Source organism: Ovis canadensis, chromosome 22 (genome assembly GCF_042477335.2).
Source record: "Ovis canadensis isolate MfBH-ARS-UI-01 breed Bighorn chromosome 22, ARS-UI_OviCan_v2, whole genome shotgun sequence".
In the NCBI taxonomy this organism is placed as follows: Eukaryota; Metazoa; Chordata; class Mammalia; order Artiodactyla; family Bovidae; genus Ovis; species Ovis canadensis.
The window spans coordinates 51,719,437-51,745,534 of record NC_091266.1 but is presented as its reverse complement, the minus strand read 5'-3'; the positions used below and the strand labels follow the sequence as shown (position 1 = coordinate 51,745,534).

General features: G+C 44.7%; 1 protein-coding gene across 7 annotated transcripts in view; it reads left to right on the top strand.

Annotated features, from left to right (window-relative positions):
• The window catches only part of GFRA1 (GDNF family receptor alpha 1), a 230,609-nt gene extending 205,600 nt beyond the window's left edge, over positions 1-25,009 (top strand). For all 7 annotated transcript variants that reach the window (XM_069567626.1, XM_069567623.1, XM_069567627.1 and 4 more), the window contains 2 exons: positions 21,900-21,953; positions 22,887-25,009. In XM_069567626.1, the coding sequence (XP_069423727.1) occupies positions 21,900-21,953; positions 22,887-23,042 (210 nt within the window). In that variant the 3' untranslated portion in view covers positions 23,043-25,009. The remainder of the gene's footprint in view (positions 1-21,899; positions 21,954-22,886) is intronic.
• Positions 25,010-26,098: the final 1,089 nt, after the last annotated feature.

Sequence of the window (26,098 nt, the reverse complement as noted above, 5' to 3'; positions counted from 1 at the left end):
GACTAAATCCCAGGAGGGAGAGTATAAGGGAAAGACAAAGTTTGCCAGTAAAACTTCTTGCGGCTTGATGATCTCTTTAAAATGACCTACATTAAGAATGGTTGAAAGAATCAGTGGAAGCCAGAGGATCGGGAGGGATGAGTGACTGATGAGAAATGGGACTTAGCCCATGAGAACGTGGTCCCTGGCTTTGATTTAGGACTCCTGCTTCAACATAGGGCTCCCAGGAGACTCATTCTTCCCATCTGTCCTTCCTTTGCCTGCCTGGCTGTCTTCAGACAAATTACCATTTGCCAGGGGGTCCTAGAAATATCTTAGAATGGCGTTTGTCCCGGTGCATGTGTCGTTACTCAGAATAGAATTGACTTAAACCAGCTTGGGATCCATTGGTAACAGATTTGGAGAAAGTCAACTATCTTTGGCAGCTTTAAAGTTCACTTCCCTTGAGAAGCACCCTCTTGTAATATTTTAAAATATACAATAATATGAGAAAACTCGGAGGGACTTGGGTTTCTGTCTTAACATTTGAGATAGATTTCCCCCTTGGAAGGGAAGAAATAAGAATAAACATTTTCAAAAGTCGTTTTCAAAGTGTAATTATCAACAAACCAAACACAATTCTGTTTCGGGAAAAGTGTAGCTTTGGGTGTGGTATGCATAGGGCTCATCTACAGTTCCTATGAAAGGCTCAGCTTTAAAAAAAGCAAAATTGATTGATTAGTATAAAATGTCATAGAAACATCCAAGAGCTAACCCCCTGAGGTGATAAAATACCAGGTTTTGGGTAACCAGCCAAGCTCCCATGTCAGGATTAATTGGCAGGCATATTAGTAACAAGCATGACACAGGCTGTGCTATTGTTGGCATATCCCTTTGACTTGTACAAAGTGGTCACATGATAAAGAAACATTAAAAATCATACCAATTATTTCATCTTCTGTGCACTTGAGTGGCCTGGGAGCTGGAAAAGGCTCAGCATATTTAAATCAAATGGACTGTACTTGTCACTTATTTAAAGTAAATATCTTTTGGAAGTGTAGGTGTTAGAAAAAAATCTCTACTTTGAATTGTTGAACATCACTTAACTCTGGTGGCTTAAAGTGACGACCTCTTAAAGTAGCCTTTCTTTTGGCCCTAGCTTACAACGATAAAATAAGATTGTAGAGACTGGGGGATATAGCCTTGGGATTAGTGCTGAGGATCCTTGAGAAATCTTCACTGCCTCTGTCCCTTTTCTTAGAAGGAGATATGATGTGTGATTGAGAGAAGAAAATCTGATAGGTGGGGGCACACACCCAGAGCCAAAGCTGCAGGATGGAGGTCAGGTCATTGTGGGCACTTGGTAGGGACTCTTGGGAACACAGCTAGTGACATCCAAAGTCAGTTTGTTTTTATGAACCAGAAAAACATATCTGTGAGTGAGACATGGAGGGACAGCAGTTGTGGATCTTGGGTTTAAGTCCCCTCCCCTCATCCTAGTGGGACTTTTAAGGCAGCATTCTAGGGAAGGATTCATAAGAGCAACTTTTTCAATCAGAAAGGAGATGTGAGCGGAGTTTAAATGAATAACTTTTGCAAGAAGGCTTATTCCTAAAGTCAGCAATGCAAAGCCTGGCTGTCCCTTCCCCACTTCAACAATCGTGTCATTTTCTTTGGCAGTCAGACTGTGCTAGTCCTGAGAGGAACTGTGCTGGCCCTCTGTGGGCCACGAGGGCAAAGACTTTGAGGTGGGCATTTTTTTTCTGGAGCAGACCACCTGGATTCACTCGATTTCAGGCTAGGTCTGCACCTCCCTGGCCTCTCAGTACAGTCCCTTCTCTTGGCCAAGTACAGTTTGAAGTTTATAGAAATGCATTGGGAACTTGTATGTTGTTGTTTAGTCACTAAATTGTGTTCAACTCTTTGCAAACCCATGGACTGTACCCCGCCAGGTTTCTCTGTCCATGGAATTTCTAGGCAAGAATCCTGGAGGGGTTGCCATCCTTCCCCAGGGCATCTTCCCAACCCAGGGATCTAACCTGCATCTCCTGCATTAGCAGGCAGATTCTTTACCACTGAGCCACCAGGGAAACTCCTTGTGTGCTGTAGCACAACATTTACAGATTGGTAGTAGGGGCAGGAAAGTGAAAAGTGAAAATGAAAGTTGCTCAGTCATGTCCAACTCTTTGTGACCGCATGGACTATACAGTCCATGGAATTCTCCAGGACAGATTACTGGAACAGGTAGCCATTCCCTTCTCCAGGGGATCTTCCCAACCCAGGGATCAAACCCAGATCTCCCTCATTGCAGGTGGATTCTTTACTAGCTGAGCCACCAGGAAAGCCCAGTAGGAGCAGGGGGTGATGCAATTTGGCTGTCTTTAACCTCTGCATATAACCTCTTTAACTCATACATATTAGAATATTTGAATATTAGAATATTGCAAAAATCTCTGTCTGAAATAGGATCTTCCATCTTGGAAAAACAGCATGCCTTACTCTTCCACTGCCCCAGTACCTCATCAGACCTAGACAAAGTCCATCTGCCCGGATAGGGCCAGACTAGACCGGAAATGATTCTGAAGCTCTTCCCAGACAGGCCAAACCCCAAAAGTCTCAATATGGCAAGAAGGCAATTATCCAACCCTGCTAAATACCCAGGACTCTGCTGGCTGTGACCAAGTGAAAATTTTAAGTGTTGAGTTTTAAAAGGAAAGCTGCCAATGGGTGTTCTGTAAATCATTTGTGCCAGCAGACTGACCCCATTATGTCAGCTAATCCTGGAAATACAGGAGGTAAATTTAAATCTTCTAGCATGAAGCACTTAATCAATATTCTAAATGTTTTCCTTGCAATTTATGCTAGCAGAGCAATGGGGTGCTTTGGCATCCCGTTAATCTTCTGGAGAAGAGGCGCTGGAGAGCAAGGCCAGGGTGGTGGGGTTTTGCACAGGCTGACTGCTGGGATAGATGCTTATCGCACACCCGGCCCCTTGCATGGCAGACTTGTCCCCTGCACTCATGCCATGCTTGCCAGTGGTTAGAGCTGCCTTGCAGGTTCCTCCTTTTCAGCTTGTGGTTGACAGCCTAAGAGTTGCTTTGCTGGGAAGAGCACCACCTTTGGAGTTGGTTGAGCTTGAGTGAGGTTCCTAGCTCACTTCCCATTGCTCTCTGCCCTGGGACGTATTTCTTACTGTCTCTAAATGTCTCCTGTAAGTTATCATCCACCTCTGGGGGTTGTTGTGAGGATTAGAGAACCAGTGCCACTATGCAGAGGGCTCAGCGTGACCAGCCAGCCCTCTGCACTTGGAAGTGGCCACTGTTTCCGTGATTGTTGAGCTTTAGCTCTGGATCTTGGAGCCATACAGGAAGGCTGTTCTCTGGTTTGGGCTGGGGGTGGGGGAGGGGACATGGATGAGGAAAGATGGAGCCCTTTAGGTTTTGCTTCCTTAACTTGCAAGAAGGGTTTGAACCTCATGATATCCTGCTGCTTCTACTATGTGGTCATTGTAGAATGTCCCAAGGAAGGAGGGGAAGGGGAGGAATATTCTATGGACAGCAGGCCAAGAAGGAAAGGAAACCCAAGGCAATAAAGAAAGGACCTGGGATTAGAACTGTCTGAAGCTCCATCCCTCCATGCCCAGGAGTCTAGTGAGAGAACCACCTAAAATCAGATTCTCGGTGCTGTGAACTTGGAGTCATGACAGTAGTCAGGTCTTGGTCCAGCCTGGGTGTCAGAGTAGGACTGTCTGCCCTAGGCCGTTGCCACATCTCCTTAACTAGTGCTGACACTGGGAGGAGGTGACACACTGGTAAAAAGGAAGCACTCTTATTTGCTAAAAAGATAGTGTTTGAGAGCTAACCCTGCCTCTCAGCCTCAAAGACCAGGAGATTGCAGTCTTTCCTGTTTCTGCATTCCACCAGCGCTCTTATTTGCCTAATGTTTGTCTTTAAACTCAGTGTCTATTAATAGGTATACTGTTAATAACATTTGTGAAACCGGAATCAATACAAGAGCTCTCTATGTTTAAAAAATCATTATATATATTAAAGTAATAAAAATGTTTTTTATGCTACTAAATAATGTCCCATATGCAAGTGGTTCCCAAACCCTACTTTAGGAAACATTAAAATCTATTCATATGACAGATCCTAGAGCTATTTTCTTTGGTAACTTGCATCACCTCTGCTTTTCATGGTTTTGTATTAATAAAGCAAATATGCAAATGGTTCTTTCAGTGGGTCAAGAACTATCCTAAGCACATTACATAAATATATATGCTGTATGATGCTGGAAAAGATTGAGGGCAGGAGGGGAAGAGGGTAACTGAGGGTGAAATAGTTGGATGGCATCACTGATTCAATAGACATGAGTTTGAGCAAACTCCAGGAGATGGTAAAGGACAGGGAAGCCTGGCATGCTGCAGTCTATGGGGTCACAAAGAGTCGGACATGACTGAGCAGCTGAACAACAATGTGTATGTGTGCATATATATATGTATATAAACTCATTCAATTTTGATAGTAACTTCATGAGGTTACTACTGTTATTCCCATTTTTCAGATGATAGACCTGAGACACAGAGAGGCTTGATCAGGAGAAGAGAAATTGAACAGCAGCCTATTTCTCCTCTGTGCATTTTTAACTGGCTATACTGTATAATACGTAAATCAGAACATTTTACCTTTTTGTTTCTGGATAACATTTTGCATTCAATAGAGACTAAATCAGTCCCTAAATTCTTGTTGAACATCTGGCGGATTGAGGTGCCAGACTGGTTCATAAACTAGCATAAAGAAAGGTAATGATGCTTATTCTGATGCCAACTGGTGTCCTGCGGAACAACTCAATTCCAACGCTAGCCCCCTGAGTTAGCACAGATGCTACAGGTTAAGCGCACAGTCCCAACAAGACTGCCCACTTCAGATGCCAGCCAGACTTCAGGGGTCTCCAGGCCACCTGCTTTTCTGACCAACTGGCTAAAAATTAAATCGTGGAAACTTCCATAAAGGCTGTTCGGTGACCTCTTGGCTATGAACTGAAGAGTTCTGTAGGTCAGGCTTACTCAGTTTCAGCCCTGTCAACCTCTTGGCCTGGTAATGCTTTGCTGTGGGGGTTGCCCTGTGCCTGGTAGGTTGTTGAGCAGCACCCCAGGCCTCTGTCTTCTAGATGCCAGGAGCCCCTTTCCCCAACTGTGACAACCAAAAGTGGACCCACATACTTAGCAAATGTCCCCTGCAGGACATATTCACCCCTGGTGGAGGACCACTCAGGCGGCTCAGTTGTAAAGAATCCACCTGCCAGTGTGGGAGACACAGAAGACTCAGGTTCGATCCCTGGGTCAGGAAGGTCCCCTGGAGGAGGGACTGGCCACCCACTCCAGTATTCCTGCCTGAAGAATCCCATGGACAGAGGAGCCTGGCGATCTGCAGTCCATAGGGCCGCAAAGAATCAGACACGAGTGAGCACACACACTCACCCAGGAAATGAGAGCTGCTTCAAAAGCCCTCTTTCCTTTCCATTAATATGGGAGATGGCAGTGTGTGAGAGTCTTTTCGGGTTTCTTTCTTGTGTGTGGTGAGATGGAAGAGCAGATGGGTGCGTTGGACCAAACCTTTCTAAGTTGTGCCAGCAAGGGCAACAAAAAGGGGCCTCTGGTGACCACCACATGCCTAATTTGCGACACTTAACTTCCCTTCAGAGTGAGGCCCATGATAGAGTCCTAAGCGGTATTAACAGAAGTATTTGACCTGCTTCTCATCATTCAGGGACCTGCAGGTGACTGTGGCCTTTGGGCCTCCTCTGAGGCCTCAGCCCCTCTGAGTGATAATTTCACCCAGCCAGCGTCCCAAATAAGTGCCCTGCTGGTGACACGTCAAAAGACTTTTACTCCGCAACTAGAATGGATAGAAGTGTTTAGACCAAACTGCAGTTGGGTTTCTCCTGCGTGGACTTTGTGGCTGGGGGAGTTTTAGGAGGGACTGGGACCCACTGGGATCATGAGGCCAGTTCCAGACGGGTCAGCGCTGAGCCCTCAGCACATGCGCTGAACTAGATGAGTGTGACTTCTGGGTGCCATTTCCCGGGCCTTATGTTTAAGGAAACAGTCTTGGTGCGGTACGCCATTTGTGGTGCTTGGTTTATGGTCTCTGTGAGGTTGCCATCATTTCTGTGTAATACAGAGTGTTTTCTAGCACCCACTGTTGTTTTGTGTGCCATAAAAAAAAAAAAATCCGAATTTTAGCTGCACCTGGAGTTTCCTTTGCAGAATGTTCTCCTGCTCAGACGGAGTTTATGTCCTGGGAGAAATGAGCTGCGGGGAGTTGGAGGGGTGGGGATGGTCTTCCCTTAGAAGAAGCACGAGGCCTCAGGGCCCCCCACCCCCTTGGCTTCTGGGTTCCCCCAGCAGCCTGGTGACAGAGCTCGGGATCAGACTGCCAAGTGGCCCCAGGGCCCTGTGTGATGGGCCCAGCTACTCACAGCGTAGAGACTGATAGTGACCTCCTGGGACTTAATCTGCCCAGCTTCAGGTGCCAGCAGATGAGCTCAGAGGGAAGCCGTATCCCAGAATCCACCCACGGTAGCCCCGGGAGGAAATAGGCTGTTGTAAAAATGCTTTTGGAAATAACTGCTTGTAGAGCATTTTCAAAGCCCTTCATCCAGGAGAGTGCTTGAATTCAGAGTTCAGAATTGGGTAGGACTCTGTTAAAGCTGCCATACAGTCCAGCATGCCAGAATGCATTTTCAACTGTGTAGTCAAAGCCTATTGGAAATGGAAGCCTGCAGGGTAAAACGGGTACCAAAACACAGGAATTTCATCTCGGAGGCCAGGCTTTCTAGTAGGTGCGTATGCACATCACCCTGTCGCAGAGTGCAATGTCATCCCTTGTGTTCGTTTGCTGGGGCAGCCTTAACAAAGTACCGTAGATTGAGCGGGTAAGACAACAGAAATGTATTGGGTAGGGAACCCGAACAAACTTTTTGGCCAATGCCGTCCTTCCCACAGTGTTGGAGGCTGGAAGTCCAACATCAAGGTGTCAACAGGTTTGGTTTCTCCGGAGACTTCTCTCCTTGGTTTGCAGATGCCTTTCCTTCTTGCTGTGTCCTTACGTGGCCTTTCCTCTGTGTGTGCACACCCTGGAGTCTGTGTGTCCAAATTTCCTTTTTGTATAAGGATGCCAGTCAGATTGGATGAGGGGCCACCCTAATGGCCTCATTTTAACTTAATTATCTCTTTAAAGACCCTGTCTCCATCCATTGTCACCTATGTGACCACCCCACCGATTGTCATATTCTGAGATGACTGAAGGTTAGGAATTCAGTGTATGAATTTTTGAGCCCATAACATAACACAGGTGGCAGGTACTCAGCAACAAAACATTTGACATTTTAAAAATCTCGCCTATGGAGTGACTTTAAGGGGAGAAGTTTGCTGTTATCATAAGCAATTCTTCAATCCCCAGGGCTCTGCTAAGTGTCCCCTGTGCAGCCTTTGAACATGAGAGGCTCTGACTGTTGGTGGTTCTGTGGTTGAAGGAATATGGCGAGAGGAAAGGCACCTCCCTAGGGGACCAGCTCTCCCGAGAAGCCTACAAACATCAGGTGTTGTCTGCCTTGCTGAATCCGATGCTATCAGATTTGGGGCTTCTGCAAACTTAATTCAAGTAATGATTTCTTTGTGATTGGCATATTTGCATGGTAGCTGACTTCAGTTCAACATATTGTTGGAATCCACAATACTGTAATTTAAGATTATTTTATCAGCAGTAAAGGGTTTTATAATTCATTTAAAAAGTTGTAATGGGCTTGAGCATCTTCAGTATAGTTTAATAATATAGCATTTTATAGCTGGCTGTAAAATTTCATATTACGATTTTAGCAATTGTGCAGTTCTATTTTATAGTTTAATAATTGTTCAAATGAAGGAGAGTGTAAAGTTCCTAAAAACCAATTTAATGACTGAGAAAAATAGCCCTTATCCAAATCTATTGTACACCTTTAATGAACCCAGATGTCACCTTCTCAACAAAGGCAGATCGCGACATCTATTTTTCTCAGCCACAAAGCCCTGCAAATTAAGCGCACAGAGTACAGTGTCTCTGAGTTATAATTTTCCCCCTTTTCCCTCTTAAATCCCTAATCTCCTAGAGCTGGAATAAGCCTGTGGCCCCCACGGGGTGAATGGCAGCCAGGCCAGTAAAGTTTCAGTAGGAATAGGGAGTGAATTGGCTTTCTCTTAAGATTCTGCATTTCACAAATAGCCCCTCGATCTCACCACTTCAACCCCAACTCTTAACTCTAAGAAGTTAAGAACTCTTCTAAGTCTTGTATAAATGCCTCCAGATAACCCCCTACTTCACCATTCTGTGGTGTAAGTGGCAACATGGGGAGCCCCACTTTATTACATTGCTCTGCTGTGCTTAGTTGCTCAGTCATGTCCAACTCTTTGTGACCCCATGGACTGGAGCCCACCGTGCCCTCCTCCAGGGGATCTTCCCAAACCAGGGATCGAACCCACATCTCCCACATTGCAGGCAGATTCTTTACCGTCTGAGCCACCAGGGAAGCCCTCATGATCATACAATTGGACACTGTCATTGTTGTTCGGTCGCTCAGTCTGTCTGACTCTTTGCAACCCCGTGGACTTTAGCACACCAGGCTTCCCTGTCCTTCACTATCTCCTGGAGTTCACTCAGATGCATGTCTATTGAGTCGATGATGCCATCCAACCGTCTCATCCTCTGCCGCCTCCTTCTCCTCCTGTCCTCAGTCTTTCCTGACAACATGGTCATTTCTAGTGCATCGGCTCTTCACATCAGGTGGCCAAAGTATTGGAGCTTCAGCGTCAGCATCAGTCTTTCCAGTGAATATTCAGGATTGATTTCCTCATTACACATAATAAAAGTGTTGGCATATGATATGAGGGAGAAGGCCTTGTGTCATGTTATCATTGGAATTTATAGTTCGTGTTATTGTATTTCTGGGGTTTTCCAGAGTATATCGTCCCACCACTAAAGTAGTTAAGAGGTCCTGGGCCAGGTACCCAAACCCGGTAACCACGGAGCATGCAGAGCATACCTTGGGAATACAGTCCCAGCATCCTTGGGTGCAGTGTGTTTCTCCGGGGTTGTGAGGGGGGGTGGAGCTCTGGCTCAGAGCCCTGTTTTTTGTTACAGAGAAATGGTATCAATCAGAGGAAGCCCTGTGTGGCTGGAATCCTTTCTCTCTGAGATGCAATCTGAGGACTTGAGGCCCACAGCCTGTTTCTACTCTGTTATAAGCAGCCTTGTCTGTTCTGTGAACAGTGGGGAAGCTGATTCTGAACTGCCCACCTGAGAAGTAAAAAGGGGAGTGGTCATCCACAGTGACTGCAGCCCATCTCCCGCATCACCTGGAAATGATGCAGCCTTATCTCCTTTTCTATCTCACACTCAGGGCTCTAGTTGATTGGTATTGTTGGTTAGTCCCTGAGTCATGTACAACTCTTTTGCAACCCCATGGACTGTAGCCCACCAGGCTTCTCTGTCCATGGGATTTCCCAGGCAAGAATACTGGAGTGGGGTTGCCATTTCCTTCTCCAGGGAATCTTCCTGACTCAGGGATCAAACCCGCATCTCCTGCGTTAGCAGGCAGATTCTTTACCAATGAGCCACCAGGGAAACCCTGCTCTAGATGATACACCCTTCTTAGTCAGCTCCAGAGAATTTCTATTTGAAATTTGGTGTTGCTTAGGAGCAACATAAGGCTGTCCATTATCCAGTGGCGTTTGGATATCTTTTGCCAGGTCAGAGTCGTCTCAGCATTGATGCCACAGCTGAAGGGCATTCTTGCTGCCCAGGGACAGGCATGTGCTCCAGGCTTCAGCTGCTATCTGCACTTATTCCCCACCGCAGCACTCGACAACCCCTATGTTATATCAGGGGAGGGTATCACTTAGTAATTCTGGATTCCTTCGGAGAGTCAAGGCAATGCCATCATTTGTTTTTCTCCAAAACCAAGTTCACTTTCAGGTAATGTACCTCGAGCCTTGACCGTGCTGATGCTAGACAAGGGATCATGCAGACAGTATATCAAGAGTGGCACGGTTGTTTCTCAAAATCGCGTTTTTAGGAAAAAGAGGCCATGCGCTTCGAAGTAGAAAATACTAAAGGACCAGACCTCTTGCTACAATAAAATCGGGCCTTCCTGTGGACTGTAGCAGACAGTAGTTTCAGCTCCTCAGTCCTTGGATTCATCGTCTGTAATATGGAGGAAATGTGCAGACCACCTGGGAGGGTTGTGATAATTAAGCAAATTAAAATTCTTAAGCATAGTAACTGAGCCTCCAGCACAGTAACTGTTTATATCATTATTTTATCCTCTTGGTTCATCTGTGCTGACCATGAGACAGAAGGAACCTCTACAGAGGGACCATTCAGTGACTTTTATCCCAAAAGAATCTGGGAAATGAACGTGGGCATTGTACAGGGTGTGGACCCTGTGGAAGTGGGTCTCAAGTTGAAATAATTTCATATGATCACCCATTTATGATGTGTTCTCCTAAACTTTTTTTTTTTGCTACTTTTCTCAAAAAGGGAGAATAACCACTTAAGGATGGGGAGGGGAAGAGTAGGCCCCCTCAGTGCATTCTGGGAAAAGCCATCAGGCCACCAGCACCTGTGGTCCAGAGGGCAGTGAGGCCGGCCCATCAGAGGGATAGTAATTCAGCAGTTGGACAATTGCTTAACCCAATTGCTGGGTAATAAACATGCTTAATAAAAAGGAATAGGACATCTGCACCATCTTGGCTATAAATATGTTCTCTTGTTCTGGGGAACCTACAAGAATACCTCTGAGCACACTTAGATCACATACTATAAATAAATCCAATTTCTTGTATCCCCTACTGACCTTTTATCCTTTGGACTTCTAACCAATGGTGCTTCCCTGAATAATAGACTGTGCCTTGTGTTTGAGCCGTGCAGCTCACTTGTGGGAGGAAACTGGCTCTGGTTCTCTTGAGGGGAGGGTCAATGAAGGGTTCCCCTCCTCTGCGTCCCTCCTGTTTGAGGCCCAGTCACATCATGAATAAGGCTAGAGAGTGAGCTCAGGATGGTGGGTACTGAGAAGACATCGCAGAATTTTCCCCCCAGGGCAGCTATCCCCTGCCTGCCCCTTGGCTACAGGGACCTTAGGTGTGACCTGACAGATGCTCACCTCTGGGGGCTCTTGAGGGAGCAAAATCCACCAGGCCTGGCTTGACCTCTGACCCTTTGGGTTGATTCTAGGCTGCCTCAGCTGGCTCTGTCCATGGTGGCTGTGTGACCCCAGGCATCTTACCCTTATTATTCTAAGGGTTGATCTAAGGATTATGGGTGATAATAGGTAATGTGTACCCTGGTGGCTCAGACAGTAAATAAGCTGCCTGCAATGCAGAGACCTGGGTTCGATCCCTGGGTGGGGAAGATCTGCTAGAGGAGAAAATGGCAACCCTCTCCAGTATTCTTGCCCGGGATATCCTGTGGACAGAGGAGCCTGGCAGGCTACAGTCCATGGGTTTGCAAAGAGTCAGACACAAGTGAGCAACTTAAAACTTCAGTTCACCCTGTCTGGCATGGAATTAATACGCATGAGTTTTACATTCAAAGAGACTGAAATCAAAGAGATTAAAATCTCAGGACAGCCACTCAGAGCTGTGGAAACTTGGGCAGGTCCCAACCTCTCTGAAACCCCTGTGTCCTGATCTGTACCAAAGGGGAATGCCCCCCTCAGAAAATCATTTGAGTTCTTGGAGGGCATTCAGTAACATGTGCATGAAATCATTATCAATGGAGGTTCTTGAGAGTAGCAGTCATGATCATCACAGTCATCAGTCCACTTGGTTTTCCTCTATTTTCTAGAATATTTTTCTCTGGCTACTAAAATCACGTTTTTGTTTTTGTTTTTTTTTTTTTTTAAGTTTTTCAGTTTTTTGCCTTTACTTTGTTTCTTGCTGCAAGAAACAAGATAGAGCTGGATGGCTCTATCTTGCCATCCAGCAAGTAAACAAAAGCCCAGGGTCCGTTCTGTCTCCAGACCTGGGTGTTTTATATCAAACCTTAGTTGCCACCATAAGTCACAGAACCATTACAGGGACACTCTCAGCTGCACATAAATGCACAGGCGAATGAGAGGCTTAATAAATATTATCTGATGGTGATGAGGGCGCGTGTCTGATGAGATCGGCTTTATGCACTTCTCATCAGGGACCACGATGAATCTTTTCTGCTGCTCTCTGCACACTTGCATTTCTGAATGCACATTTGAGAAAACAAATTCTTCCTTTTAGGGCTTTCCCCTCAGTCACTGTTACACCATGATCACTGAATATTGGCTCTACAAAGCTCCTCCCCCACCCCCAAACCAAAACGTCTGTTTCAAGCAATGTTTGGCATAATCTTCCTGTTAATTGGGCCTAATTTTCTAAAATGCAGCTCATAATTGCTTCTTGTCTGAATATTTTACTAATCAAGCAAGTTAAGCATGAATGAAAACACACGGTTCTCTGATGCAGTTGGCAACCTGTGTTTGCCCCAACTTGGGGGAAGGCAAAATAGATGTAAGCTGATCCAGTGAAGTTAGGGAAAGAAGAAAGGCCAGGCTGAGTGCCACGTTAAGCTCCCTGCTGTAGACAGTGTCTGCACACAGCGCTACTTGCCATCCTGCCATTAGTGTTAAATTACAAGCGCCAGGCTGCAGACATCCTTTTATGGTGTGCGGGAGACTGACAGGCCAGCCCGAGGGACTGCTTAGCTAATGGAGGACTGTTGATATATCTTACAGGGCTGTATCTCTTTCATCACATTCATTTTTAAATCCGAGGAAACACAGAAGATCATGAGCCAGTTCTATTCAGTATCACGTTCACAAGGCAAATTAGCTGAAGCTTTTGCATTTTCCCCACCCCTGCCTGAATCCGAGAACACTCAGCATAGGGACCAGAGAAGAGCTCAGAGATCATCAACAGCAACTTGGATTTTTAAAAGCACTTCCAACACGAGTATCACGTTTGATTCTCACAACTCTGTGAAGTGGGCAGCAGGGTGCAGTTATTATAATTATAGATGATGGTTGAAAAGCCAGGACAGGACCTTCCTAACCTGTGTTCTTTATAGCATACCATATCAATCAAGCTGGTACCAGGAGTGAGTTCTGAATCATTCAATTTAGATTTCTCAGTCAGTTCTAGAAGTTTTAACTGACCCACATTTAACCAGTTCACTACATAAGCCATTCTCTTCTCCATTCCCCTGTAAACATCCGATGCCCAAGGCAGGCTGAATGCCCCACACTAGGGGCCTCTCTCCTGCTCACCTGGGCGCCTTGCTTTCTCCAGTGGAGATGCAAGCTTGAAAGATTCAGGATCGTCTGTTCTCAAACCTTTAGGTGCCGTTGTACTTGGTATTTTGCTTACCTATGTTAATTAAATAAGCTGACTACAGTGTAGTTTAAATTCCCCTTGCATTGAAAAATGGCTTTGGATTAGGTGTAGGCCAACCAACAATAAAAGACTGAAACAAAAATTTTAAGTAAATGGAAATTGTGCACTGAGATTCCCTGGTGGGTATCAAACAAAAGTCATTCCTGTTTTAAAGAAATGAAAACTGGATGTTGTAGATTGTAAATAATAGGTATAGCTTAGGCAGAACGTAAGCCAGGGGATTCCAGTCAGCAAACTCTTTCTTTAAAAAACTTTTCAAAGTGGCTTTGATTATGTATCCAAAAATCAGTCAGTGCATGACATTCAATTTTTGAATTAAAATGTTTGATACAATATAGGCAATGGAATATTACTTGGCCTTAAAAAAGGATAAGATTCTGCAATATGCAATGATGTGAACAAATCTGGAGGACCTCATGATAAGTGAAACATCCCCATCACAGGGACAAATAGTGCATGATTCCAGTCTCATGTGGTATTTAAAATAGTCAAACTCATGGAAGCAAAGAATAGAATTTGTGTTTCCAGGGGCTGAGGGAGGGGAACATGAGGAGATGTTCAGCAGTGATGTAGGGTCAGTTATGCAAGATGAGTAAGTTCTAGAGATCTGCTGTTTAACCTCATGCCTGCCCATAACAGTGCTGTGTTGTACTTAAAAATTTAAGAGGGTAAATCTCATATGAAGTGTTCTTATCACAGTGATTTTAAAAAAGGAGTTTCTAAATTTAAAAAAATGGATACAGATGTGTAATTTTAAAATGATTTAGTGATTTTGCTCTTTAACTTAATTTCTCAAATGACCAAGGGCCCAGCCCCCAGTGCTGTCAAGTTAGAAAGTTTCTGCTCTAGGCTTGGCCATGCATGCTAAGTCGCTTCAGTCGTGTCCGACTCTTGGCGACCCTGTGGACTATAGTCCGCCAGGCTCCTCTGTCCAGGCAAGAACACTGGAGTAGGTTGCCATGCTCTCCTCCAGGTGATTTTCCCGACCCAGGGATTGAACCCATGTCTCTTATGTCTCCTGCATTGGCAGGCGTGTTCTTTGCCACTGATGCCAACAGGGATTGAACCTGCACCCCCTGCATCACAAGGCAAAGTCTTAACCATTGGACCACCAGGGAAGTTCCTCAGGCTTGGCCGTAAACTCAACCTAAGTTGCCATGTTACACTTGGAACAACCCACAGGTACCAAGAATCCAAGACCTTCTTAGACTCTAGAACATGAATCCACATCACCTTCAAGGCTACCACACACACAAACACACACACACACACACACACACACACACACACACACACACACACACGCAATCTGGCCTCATTTGAGTTTACTGCACTCTGGTTGTTGGAGGCCTTGTCTAAACAGCCCAAATGGGATCTGAGCCTATGCATTCTTGGGTGAGGAAGTATGCCTTCAGGCCTCCAGTCTTCTCCCCACCCCCTTCTTATGACCGGCCTCAACCTGCCCAGAGCCTGCCAGACTAACTAAACTTGGCACCCAGTAAGCCTTCCGAAAACTGTACTGAGTGAAACATCTTTATAAGGTCTTCTTGAGCCTAATATAATGAAAGCCTTTTGGCTGAGGTTCAGGTAATATGCAGACACAGTGTCTTGGAGGGAGTAGGTAGACTCCCAAGGGAGTAGGGAGGGAGTAGGTAGCTGCCCAAGAATTATTTCACTCCCATCTCATTCGTACCCTCCTCACAGACCCTCCACCCCTTCCCAGCCCGTGGGGCTGGCAGAAATCGGCTTGGAGCAAACAGCTGAACATAGGCTCTGAAAGACAAACACCCAAACCCAGGGGCTCAGAGCAGACCTTATTTATGTGTCCACTTGTTTTACACGCTGACTTGACTACATATTATTCAGACCAGTGGTTGCAAGTGGTTGTTACTAAGTTCGTAGCAAAAGCAAATCACCTGGAAGGTGAGTTTCAAAACACAGGGACAGGGATTTTAGAAAGGCTGGCCAACTGCTTGTGACCTGACCAGAAATAAAACATCTCCTGCCTCTCCCAGAGTCAACAGGCAAAATCCGAAAAGCTGAAAAGTGTGCAGCTGGGCACACGACCATGACTTTGCTCAGATCCACTTCTTTTTTCTGCCTTCTTTGTGTGTGTAGAAATTAATTTGGGCAAATATGTGTCAAGTGCACATACAGAATTGTTATATAGTAAAGTGTACCCATAAATGTCTATAATCAGGTGAATCCATTTTGTTAAAATGCAGTGTGAAAAATGAGAAAGTAATAACTGATTGCTCTGTTATCCTTCAAATTAGGTACACAGCCTTCTTAGGCTTTTGTCTTATGAGAAAATATAAAATGTGCAGATTTAAATTGAGAAGTGGCTTTGAGTTCTGGACTATTTCAGAAAGAACTCATGCGATGGTTTTCCCTAGCAACGGTCCAATTTGTGCTGCAGAAGAGGCTCGTATGCTGATAAACTGGTATTGACAAGTGTGATAGATACAGCTTGGTACTTAGTGAGTGCTGGAGAGCAAAGTTGATTGCATTTTACAGTCTGTGTATTTCTCTGTTTATTGCTTGTATTCTGTCATTAAGCAAACAGGTTCTTAATATAGCAAATCTCTCTAATCAGTAAAGCAAGGGAGAAAAGAACCAGAAGCATCATTAATTATGACCATTTGGCTGCAGCCTGGGCAATCTGTTGCTATTGGATTGAGCAACTTCCTCCAGTTTTATTTTCTGGAGGTAGAGCAGAAACTGGCTTTTCTTATACATGGAGGAGAGTAGAGAAATGTTCCATACCCTGCTGGCTGACAGCTGCCTAAGAACCTGAGATTAAACACTGGCTTCTCTACAGAAATGGAGTCCTGGGGCAGCAAAAGCCAAGTTGAAAGTGGGTATGGTATTAAGTCTCCAGTTCTGTAAACAGAGCAAGTGTGCAACTCCAAAGCCTGATCCCACTCGAGGCTCTGGGAGAGCCCACTGTGGCCAGAATGCGTGGAGCACGCGGTGCCTGATGAGTTAGCTTGACCAAGAGTTCTGGACTCTATATATGTCTGAGCATTCTGTACAGGAAAGCAGTCGGCACCAGGCAGGCTTTCCAAATGCTAATCACAGGGTTAAAAAGCAGGAGAGTCATGGTCTGACTCCAGGTAACAGAGATTAATAGCATCTAATGCATTTATTAACCCTCTAGTGCCAGGGACTGACGGAGTCTGGCAGCAATTACAGTGACATGGAAATTCTATTATGTGACGTGCCTGGACTTGGGGATAACTGCCAGTGACAGTTTTATAAGACTGTTGGAGGGACAAGAGTTGTGAAGAGCCTAAAGACCAAGTTCCAGAAAGAGAGAAAAGCTACTGGTTTGTGGATGGGTTTCTCTAGCAGCCTATTCACTCTCTCAAAATAAAAACCTTGTTTTGGTGGTGTTGATTTCCCCAAGTTGGAGGCTTCTCCACATAATTATGAATTAGGTGATAGGAAACCCTCTTTCATAAAAGAGATTAAATAATTCATTTTTCAACATGCTGGAACTGTGGTTAAAATTGACTTTTAGAAAAACTGAAATCCATTCTCTTCCTTTGTATCCACCCCCCCCTTTTTTTTTTTAAAGAGAAAGATATCATATTTTAAAGCCACAAACTGCATGGTTTGGTGTCTAGATAGATCTAGCTAGTCAGGCTCTATGTTGGGCCCCTGCCTATCTGTCTTTCTTTCTTTCTTCCTTTTGACTGCTTCACACAACATATGGGATCCTAGTTCCCAGACCAGGGATAGAACGGCGACCCCTGCCTTGGAAGGCAGACTCTCAACCACTGGACCACTAGAGAAGTCCCCTGTCTTCTTAATAAGCAGGGCTTGGCAGATGGGACGCGTTCCATTATTACACTCCTGCTTCTATCAATTTGGGACTTGGAAATGATGCTTTTCCAGTTTCTTCTACCTTCTTTGTACTTTCCAAGGTCTCAGAAGTTTTTGTTGGTTTGCTTTGTTTTCAGTTTTCCTGGGACTGTCCCAATATTCATCAACTGAGGCCATGTTCAAAATATGTAAATAATCTTTGTAATAGTTAAAAGTGTAATTTAACACTGTCATTGTATCTGTTTGCATTGATGAGACCTGACTAGTAAGACAGTGATAGCTGATGTTTTAAAAAGCACTCAGGATTGTTGCCATTGTTGTTCAGTTGCTAAGTCATGTCCAACTCTGCGGCCCCGTGGACTGCAGCAGGCCAGGCTCCTCTGTCCTCCATTGTCTCCCTGAGTTTGCTCAGACTCCTGTTTATTGAGTTGCTGATGCTATCTAGTAATCTCATCCTCTGCCACCCCCTTATCCTTTTGCCTTCAATCTTTCCCAGCATTAGAGTCTTTTCCAATGAGTGGGCTCTTTTCTTCAGGTAGCCAAAGTATTGGAGCTTCAGCATCAGTTCTTCCAATGAATATTCAGGGTCAGTTGCCTTTAGGATTGACTGGTTTGATCTCCTCAAAGTCCAAGGGACTTTCAAGAGTCTTCTCCAGCACCACAATTTGAAAGCATCAATTTTTCAGCGCTCAGCCTTATTTATGATCCCAACTGTCACATTCATACATGACTACTGGAAAAAGCTTTGACTATACTGACCTTTGTCCGCAAAGTGATGTATCTGCTTTTTAATATGCTATCTAGATTTGTCATAGCTTTCCTTCCAAGGAGCAAGTGTCTTTTAATTTCATGGTGAAAGTAACAGATTGCTCTCAGGCTTTTGCAACGGACTTCAAGAGCTGGATTTTCTTAAGTGGGCTCTGGATATGCGTAGAGGAGATATCTGACCCTTGGTGGTCACAGGAGGGATTCAGAATGAATACATGACTTACAAGCATGCAAGCTGCTAGTACATGCACAGGCATAAATTCCCAGGCTCTGCCCCTCCACCTGCAGCTTATGAACCCTTAGAGGCATTGGACACCCAGCTGACACCATTGAGTCCAAGCAGCAGACCACTGGCCCTCCAGCCCAGGTTTGGTGTGGGATTTTGAAAGATCTCATGTCTGTGTGCAATCTGATTCGTTTATGCAGGTGTTATCTTCCTTCTGCCTCCTAATCACATCACAGATCTTACTGTGGTTCTCCTGAGGTTCTGGTGGAACTCAGGGTCTGCTCTGCCCTGGCTCTGAGGTTGTGAGGGTTTCCAGGCTCCTCCAACCTCTCGATGGGAAGCAGTGTCAACTCACTATATAAGCAGAGTATTTAGAAGCCGGCGTATGTGGACTGCTAAGCTTCTGGGCTGCTGAGTGCTTCTGTGGATTGGTCATGGGTTTGACAGGAGAGAAGGCATTTTCTCGGAGACTCTGCAAAAGCCTGGTGGCACATGGTTACTTTCCCTCAGCAGTTCATCCAGTTCTGCCCACAGAATAGTTCTTGAAGCCAGATGAGCTTGAAGTCACTGCCTCTAGCTTTAATGAAGCCATCGGGCTGCAGGGAGACAAGGCCAGAAGTTGACTATTTGCTTTAGACAGAGGCCAACAAGAGGCCCACCTTGCGAGGAAGAAGAGCCCAGAGCCTTCACAGGCTTGGAGTTGGTCTCTATGTATTTTTCCTGTGTGATTTGACCAGTCATCCCAGCCATTCTCAGACAGAAAGAAAGAGCCTAGGAATTTAGACCAGGGCGTGTCTACCCAGTTGTACAACTGTAATCCTGTACACAGTTGAACTCACAGTGACTAGCTGAGGACCAGAATTTACCTGTGTCAATGCAGAGTCCAGTTAAGAAAATTAGTTAAAGTAGCAACAGGGTTGCAAAGAGTCGGACACGACTGAGCAACTAAGCATAGCACAGCACAAAGACCTTTTAAACTCCTTTGGTGGTAGCCGCTTTACAATCACGTAATATAGATGGGCATTTTTTCTAATACCTCAGCAGGTTCCTAAAGTGACTTTGAAGTGTAGCCAGTGAGTCTCTTAGATGGTGCAAAGAGAAAAACAGTGCAGGCTGTTGCTAATCATATAGAACAAAATAGGAGGGAAGCCCAAGCAGCCCTTGGATCTCTTGGGGGCCACTGCAGTCTAGGACACAGAGGTGTGGCTTAACTGTGGCAATAGCACAGAAGCAAATTGAAGGATTAATGTGTCTCAGACAAGTCAGGCTGCCTTCTCTGCACGTTTTAGTGAACTTAGTTTTGCAAAGGCCCTTGGCAGGGCTTTATGTCTCTTACAGATTAGGCGCTTCCCAGGTGGAGAAGGTAATGACAACCCACTCCAGTGTTCTTGCCTGGAGAATCCCAGGGATGGCGGAGCCTGGTGGGCTGCCGTCTATGGGGTCGCACAGAGTCGGACACAACTGAAGCGACTTAGCAGCAGTAGCAGTAGCAGCAGGTGGCACTAGTGGTAAAGAACCTGCCTGCCAATGCAGATAGATACTGGAGACGTGGGTTTGATTCCTGTGTTGGGAAGATTCCCTGGAGTAGAAATTGACAACCCACTCAAGTATTCTTGCTTGGAGAACCCCATGGACAGAGACGCCTCGCCAGCAGGCGACAGTATATAGTGTTGCAAAGAGTTGGGTGTCTTAGTGAACTTCTTACTTATGCAAAGGTACTTAGCAAGGTTTTATGTCTTTTGTAGATTACCACCTAGAAAAGAAAAGACAGAATGTGATGTTTTAGGGCCATTTTGGTGCCTGGCACAATTCCAGTTTTGAGCAGAAATAAAATGTGCAAAGTTCTACCTATTATTCTCTATATTACAATGCAGTGGACCAGATTTGCTATTAATATAGATTAAAAGTAGGCTTTTGAGGAAGGCTCCATCCCTCTTCTGATTTGCCCTCTGATCTTCTTATATGTAACATTTAGTGACCTTTGAACAGCCCAGGGGTGCTTCACAGTGTCTTTTTCTTGATGCCTGTTTAAAGGTTTCGATTTCATATTCGCAGCTGGCATATGCAAATATAGGTAAAGATTATGATGCCTGCCAAGTAGCATTATGGTCAATAAATTACTCCTTGTGTGACTATACCATGATCTCAGCCTAGCACGTCTTCAACAAGTTGCAAAAGTTGTCCTGCAGCAGGCAGCCTGCCAGTGCATCCCCATAGAGCTGGTTGCCCAGATGCTCCTAGATTCAGGTGTGATGCTTAACCAGGGCCATCCTGTTGGCAAACAAACTCTCTGTCTGTTGCTACCAAAGGGCTCCTGGTTTCAGGGGGAGGGGGTGTAGGAGGGTTTCTTTGAGTGGATTTGGGGGGCAAGTAGCGCATGAAGAGTCAAGCACGCTAGTACCTCTGGGAGAAACACTGGAAAGCAGGAAAGAGCACGGTTCCATTCAGAAGTTTCAGAGGCCTGTATTCTAAATATCGACTACAACTTGGATCACTCTGTGGCCCTGAATAAGTCACTTAACGTCTCTGCTCTCTAATTTGTTTTCCTTTATAAAACAGGAGAGCTGTATTGGGTCAGCAGTTTTTATTATAATTGAGCAATGGAGTTTTTCCTCTAACTCAATTTCTCAGGTAGAAACCCAGTGGAAACTTATTCCATTTGTGAGAAAATAGGGAGCTTAAAGCCCTCACAGCTTAGGAACTTATAACTGCCCAGGAAGCAGTTTTAAGATGGATAGATCTGTGGTCTGTGATACCCTTCACGGTTCTTGGAAGGGACCTGTCAAAGGGTCTCTGCCCTGTGCCTGAGCCCCCCAGCGCTGAGTGGTTTACCCACCAGAAGGCAGGCCCAGGAGCCCAGGACCACATCCTTTTTGTCATATCACTGTATGCCAAACCCTGGAAAATTGTTCAGTAAGTGTTTGTGGGCTGGAACAACTAATAAACAAATGAACAAATACACAAGATTCGGGAAGACCTATCTATATATTACTGATGAATGAGAATTTTTATTACATTTTTACCTAGAAGGCACTTCATAAACATTAATATTCAGAACTATAAATGAGTACAGATTGTAAATGACTTTAAAAAAAAATTTTTTTTAATCTGTGCAGTGGCTTTGAGAGGGGGCAGGTACAAACTCAGGTGTATTTTGTCCAACACACCAATTTTTTTTTTTCACACCAAATTTTAAAGACTTAGTATTAAAGTTTAAAGAATGTAGAAAAGTATCTCATAAATCATCTTCTATACTGGTTACATGTTGAAATGGTAATATATTGAGTTAAAGAAAATGTCATTAAAATTTTTCTGAATTTTAATGACATTTTCTTTAAACTGTTATCTCTTTATTTATGGGATTAGTAGAAAAATTTTAATTGTGTATGGGCTCACAGTTGTGACTCACATATTTCTAACAGTGACACGGTCTTATACTGTTGATCATCAATAACTACTCTTCCATAATGGTTTAGTTGCTCAGTCGTGTCCATCTCTTTGTGACCCCATGGACTGTGGCCTGCCAGGCTCCTCTGTCCATGGGATTTTTCAGGCAAAAATGCTGCAGTGGGTTGCCATTCCCTTCTCCAGCTCTTCCATAGTATGTACAAATAATTGTGTGTGTTTGTCTTTTCCCAGGCACAGAAGCTGAAATCCAACATATCAGGCAGTACCCACCTCTGTCTTTCTGATGTAAGTTGTTTCTTTCTGAGTCTCCCTGCATCTAGAAACAGAGCCTTCGGGTCCCTGGAACAGAGTATGACGTGAAAGGGCTCAAAGACAACAAGGTTTCAGGCCCAGAAAAAAATCCAAGTCTCCCTTGGTGTCCCTCTGCCCTTGGAGCCAGGCGCAGATGCTGGTGTACAAAGCAGCGCCGAGTGTGGGATCCTCATCTCAGAACTGGATCAGCACAGATACCATTGCCCTGGTACCGTGAGAGCCTCTGTGATCACAGTCACATGAGTTCAGCTGGCACAGAGAAGATACAGAACACCTCTCGCTGCTTATCAGATGTCCCCTAGACTGCTCCTTTGACTTTCACAGTGACCCAGAAGTAGCCAATGCGGGCCACGTTGCCTTCCCCAGTTTACAGTTAAGAGTTCATCATGGCGAGATGCAGTTTTCTGGGACTGAGCAGGTCCTAGGGATGGGGGTGAAGGAATCCACCCTGGGGAAGAACAGCTGTGCTGACTGAGAGTTCAGGAGCCTGGGTCCTGGCTGGGACTCTGACTGACAAGCAGGGCAAGATCCTCCACCTGTAAAGTCCAGGGTTGAACCAGCCAGTGGAGGGAAAGGCTACTGCCAGGCTCCAGTGCGATTTGTGACCCATCTCTATATGAGCCCGTACTTGCCTGGGCAGGCTTCCTGAGATGATTCTTCCTGCCCTCCTTCATGATAGAGAGGGCAAGCATCCCTTCTCAGTCAGTGATACCCAAAGGGAGGATGGTTCCATGTTGCACAGTTGATGGGTGACCTTAGGAGCAGGGGTAAAAATCTTGAGTTGGCTTTGGTAAACCGTATAGCTAGTTGGGGGTGGGGATCAGAGAGAGAAAGAGTGTGGCTAAAATATGCGGTGATAGAACAAACACATGCAGTGGGTGATAATGAAAACATTCTTTCTTACAGCGTGATTATGAAAAGGATGGTCTCGCTGGGGCTTCCAGCCACATAACCACAAAATCAATGGCTGCTCCTCCAAGCTGCGGTCTGAGCCCACTGCTGGCCCTGGTGGTAACTGCCCTGTCCACCCTATTGTCTTTATCTTTGGCCGAAGCATCGTAGCTGCATTTACAGAACCACATGGACATGTGAAAAGACAAAAACCGAGTTATCTGTTTCCTGTCCTCTTGTATATCCGAAATTCCAGTTTTAGGAGCTCGGTGGAGACACTGCTAAAACAGTTTCATCCAACTGGAACTTTTTTCTTTCTTTCTTTCTTTTTTTTTTTTTTCGAAGAAAGCTTCTTGTGATCCTTAAGGCTTTTGTGGGATCCCCCGATTCAGTGCTACATTCCACACTCAGAAGGCTTTGGGGCATGCTGGATTGTGAAGAGATGGTTTGTTGTTGATGTTGTTGTCCGCTGTAAAGCGGACTGGAGCCTTGGCTTTCAAGATCCTGATAAGGATGATGATTTTTAACAGTTTCACTCTGGTCTTGACTAGCTAGAGAAGGAGTCGGTATTCCTAAAGAATCTTCTATATCTCATGGAATAGGTTTGCTTTCTGATGGCATGACCCTACCACGGCAGTGGTACGTGGAAGCCAAACTTTTTTTGGCACAAAGTGAAGATTCTCATCATGACAATCTTGATGGACTTTGTGCAAACAAGCTTGTACCAGTGTTCTTTCTATATGTACTAGCGTTTTCCACGCTAATGTTTATGTACAGTAAACAGCTCTGCACTCTCTTACGAAAACAAAAAAAAAAAACACCTGCCACGTTCATTGTGTCTGTCTCCTAGTCAAAATAGAGAATGAGAGTGGTGTGAGACTTCACAGAACCTTGAGCATTGAGACAGTCTCCAAAGCCTTACTTGAGTGAGAAGCCCTTATATTAACAAGAGTCAAATATAGCTGAAGCATCATTCTAATAATCTTTACATGTATGAGGTTATATGTAGAAAAAAATTTTACTACTAAATGATTTCAACTATTGACTTTATATATTTTGAAAGTAATGATATTGTCTTCATTTTTTTTTTTACCGGTGGTTTAATACAAAATACATGGAGCTTGTTTTCCTCTCATAAGTAGCATTAGCTTTGATGTTGACTTCTCGAAGACAGGTCTTCAACAGCAGACTCTGAGGAGCCTCATGCTTTAGCAGAAAGCTCTGCATCATGTTACTGTGGACAGGCAGCAGGAAATAGAGAGGCCAGGCATTGCCTTTTATCATTTCTGGAAACACAAGCGTGCATACCTGTGGGAAAACTGGTGGCTACTCATCAATGTTCTACAAACTCTACAAATGGCACCGTTGCCAGTTGACATGAACCAGGACCTTGGTTTTCACATTACCTGACAGTGGCAGCTTTGACTGGGACAGAAGACAGGACGTGCTGCCCTGTCTTCTGAAGCAGATCCGTGCCCAGGGTACACAGCTCTTTCCCTAAGGATTGTCTTGACTTTCAGCTGTGATGGCTTGGCCGCTCTGTGGATCGGTTTGGTCTGAAGTCATCAGATATCTGCTCGCACTGTGCTCTGTGTCCTCCGTGATAGACTGTGACTGACTCTGCGAAAAGGAAAAAAAGTTTGGGGGATCAAGAGAGTCACAGTCACCATTAGGTCCATGGAGATAAGTTGGCCCAGAGACACAGAACAGGGACTCTGGATATAAGGCATCTGACTTGTTAACTGCACGTCTCTTCCATCATTCTCTTCCTTCAGTGAATAGCCCCGAAAGTGCACTTCTGAAGTCTGGTTGAAATGGTGAGATTTGAAATCTACAAGGATCGAGTGCTAGTAGCCACGTTTCTTTGCAACTGAACAGAGGCGAGGAAATTCCACCCAATAGAGTGTCCGAAAAGTCGGCTTTCTTCCGACATCAGTGGAGTGGATGGAGGAGGAAACCCTCAGTGCCCATTTCATCCTGATTCCCTTTGCCCACGGATGTTTGCCTTGTAAGAATTAATCCAGTTACTAGGGCGGGAAATCTGTTAAACCCAAGATGAAGGCATAGTCTTTTAGCTCTGTTGGTGTTTGAAGTACATTTATATCCAAATGTTAATAAACATAAATGTATAATACTAAGTACCGAGTTTTTTCACTTCAAAATGTTTTCAAGGGAAATTCATCAAACAAATTCGATTAGTGAAAGGTTTCATAAAGACTCGTACTTTGAATAAACACATTAAATGTGTTGAAATACTTGGAATTCCAGTCATCTGTGAAAACATATCTCTTCAGAGCATATTTTGTTTTAATTAAGGTATCTGTGTATCTACATTGGACTAATTGCATAGAGGTCTGATTCTATGTAATCTACTGTAGAAAGCTATTGATTACTTCTGTAATAAACAGCATCTCTAATTAGCTTCAGATGACCAAAGAGGAAATGGAAGTTACCAGAGCTAACAAGGGTAGCCTTCAGTGAAGAATGCGTGGATGTGCAACACATAAATTAAATTGTAAACAGCCTCATCTTTCACCAACATAGATCGCATTTTTCTTCAGAGATAGAAGCACATGAGAGTTACCAAATCGTCAGCCTGAAAATAAATTACCGATAAACAGGGGGAAGGATGTTCCATGACAACTCATTAGAGAGATTCTCAAAAACCCATGCCAGGACTTTCCTGGTGGTCCAGTGGTTAGGACTCTACATTTCCTTTGCATGGAGTGTGGGTTTGATCCCTGATTGGGGGACTAAGATCCCACCTGCTTCTCAGTGTGGCCAAAACAAGAAAAATCATGCCAAGCAAGTGTTTATGCCATTTGGGGTGATCTCAGTTTAACATGGTGACCCAGAAACTCGATCATTTGCCCCGGTACTGGAGCAGGCCAAACCTTTTATCTTCTCTGGCTTCTTTTGGCAGCACTAAAAGCAAAAAATGATTCACTACTTCCTGTCCTTCACTGCCCTGCACTGAAGGTGCCACCAAAATCCAAGGACTGTTTGCTGAGGTTTGGGCCTGTTGCAGAAAGCATCTCGTAGTTGATTTTGACAAAACATAAAACAGTAACTTAAATGCATGGAGACCAGTGGCCCCCAAATCAAGTCTAGCCATGTCCCACTCCTTTCAGAGAAGGGGGGAAAAAAAAAGCAAGATTGTGAAAGCACATAGAGTCCACTTGAGATATTGAGTTTCTTTGACCAAGAGGTGCTGGAGTAAGTGTTGG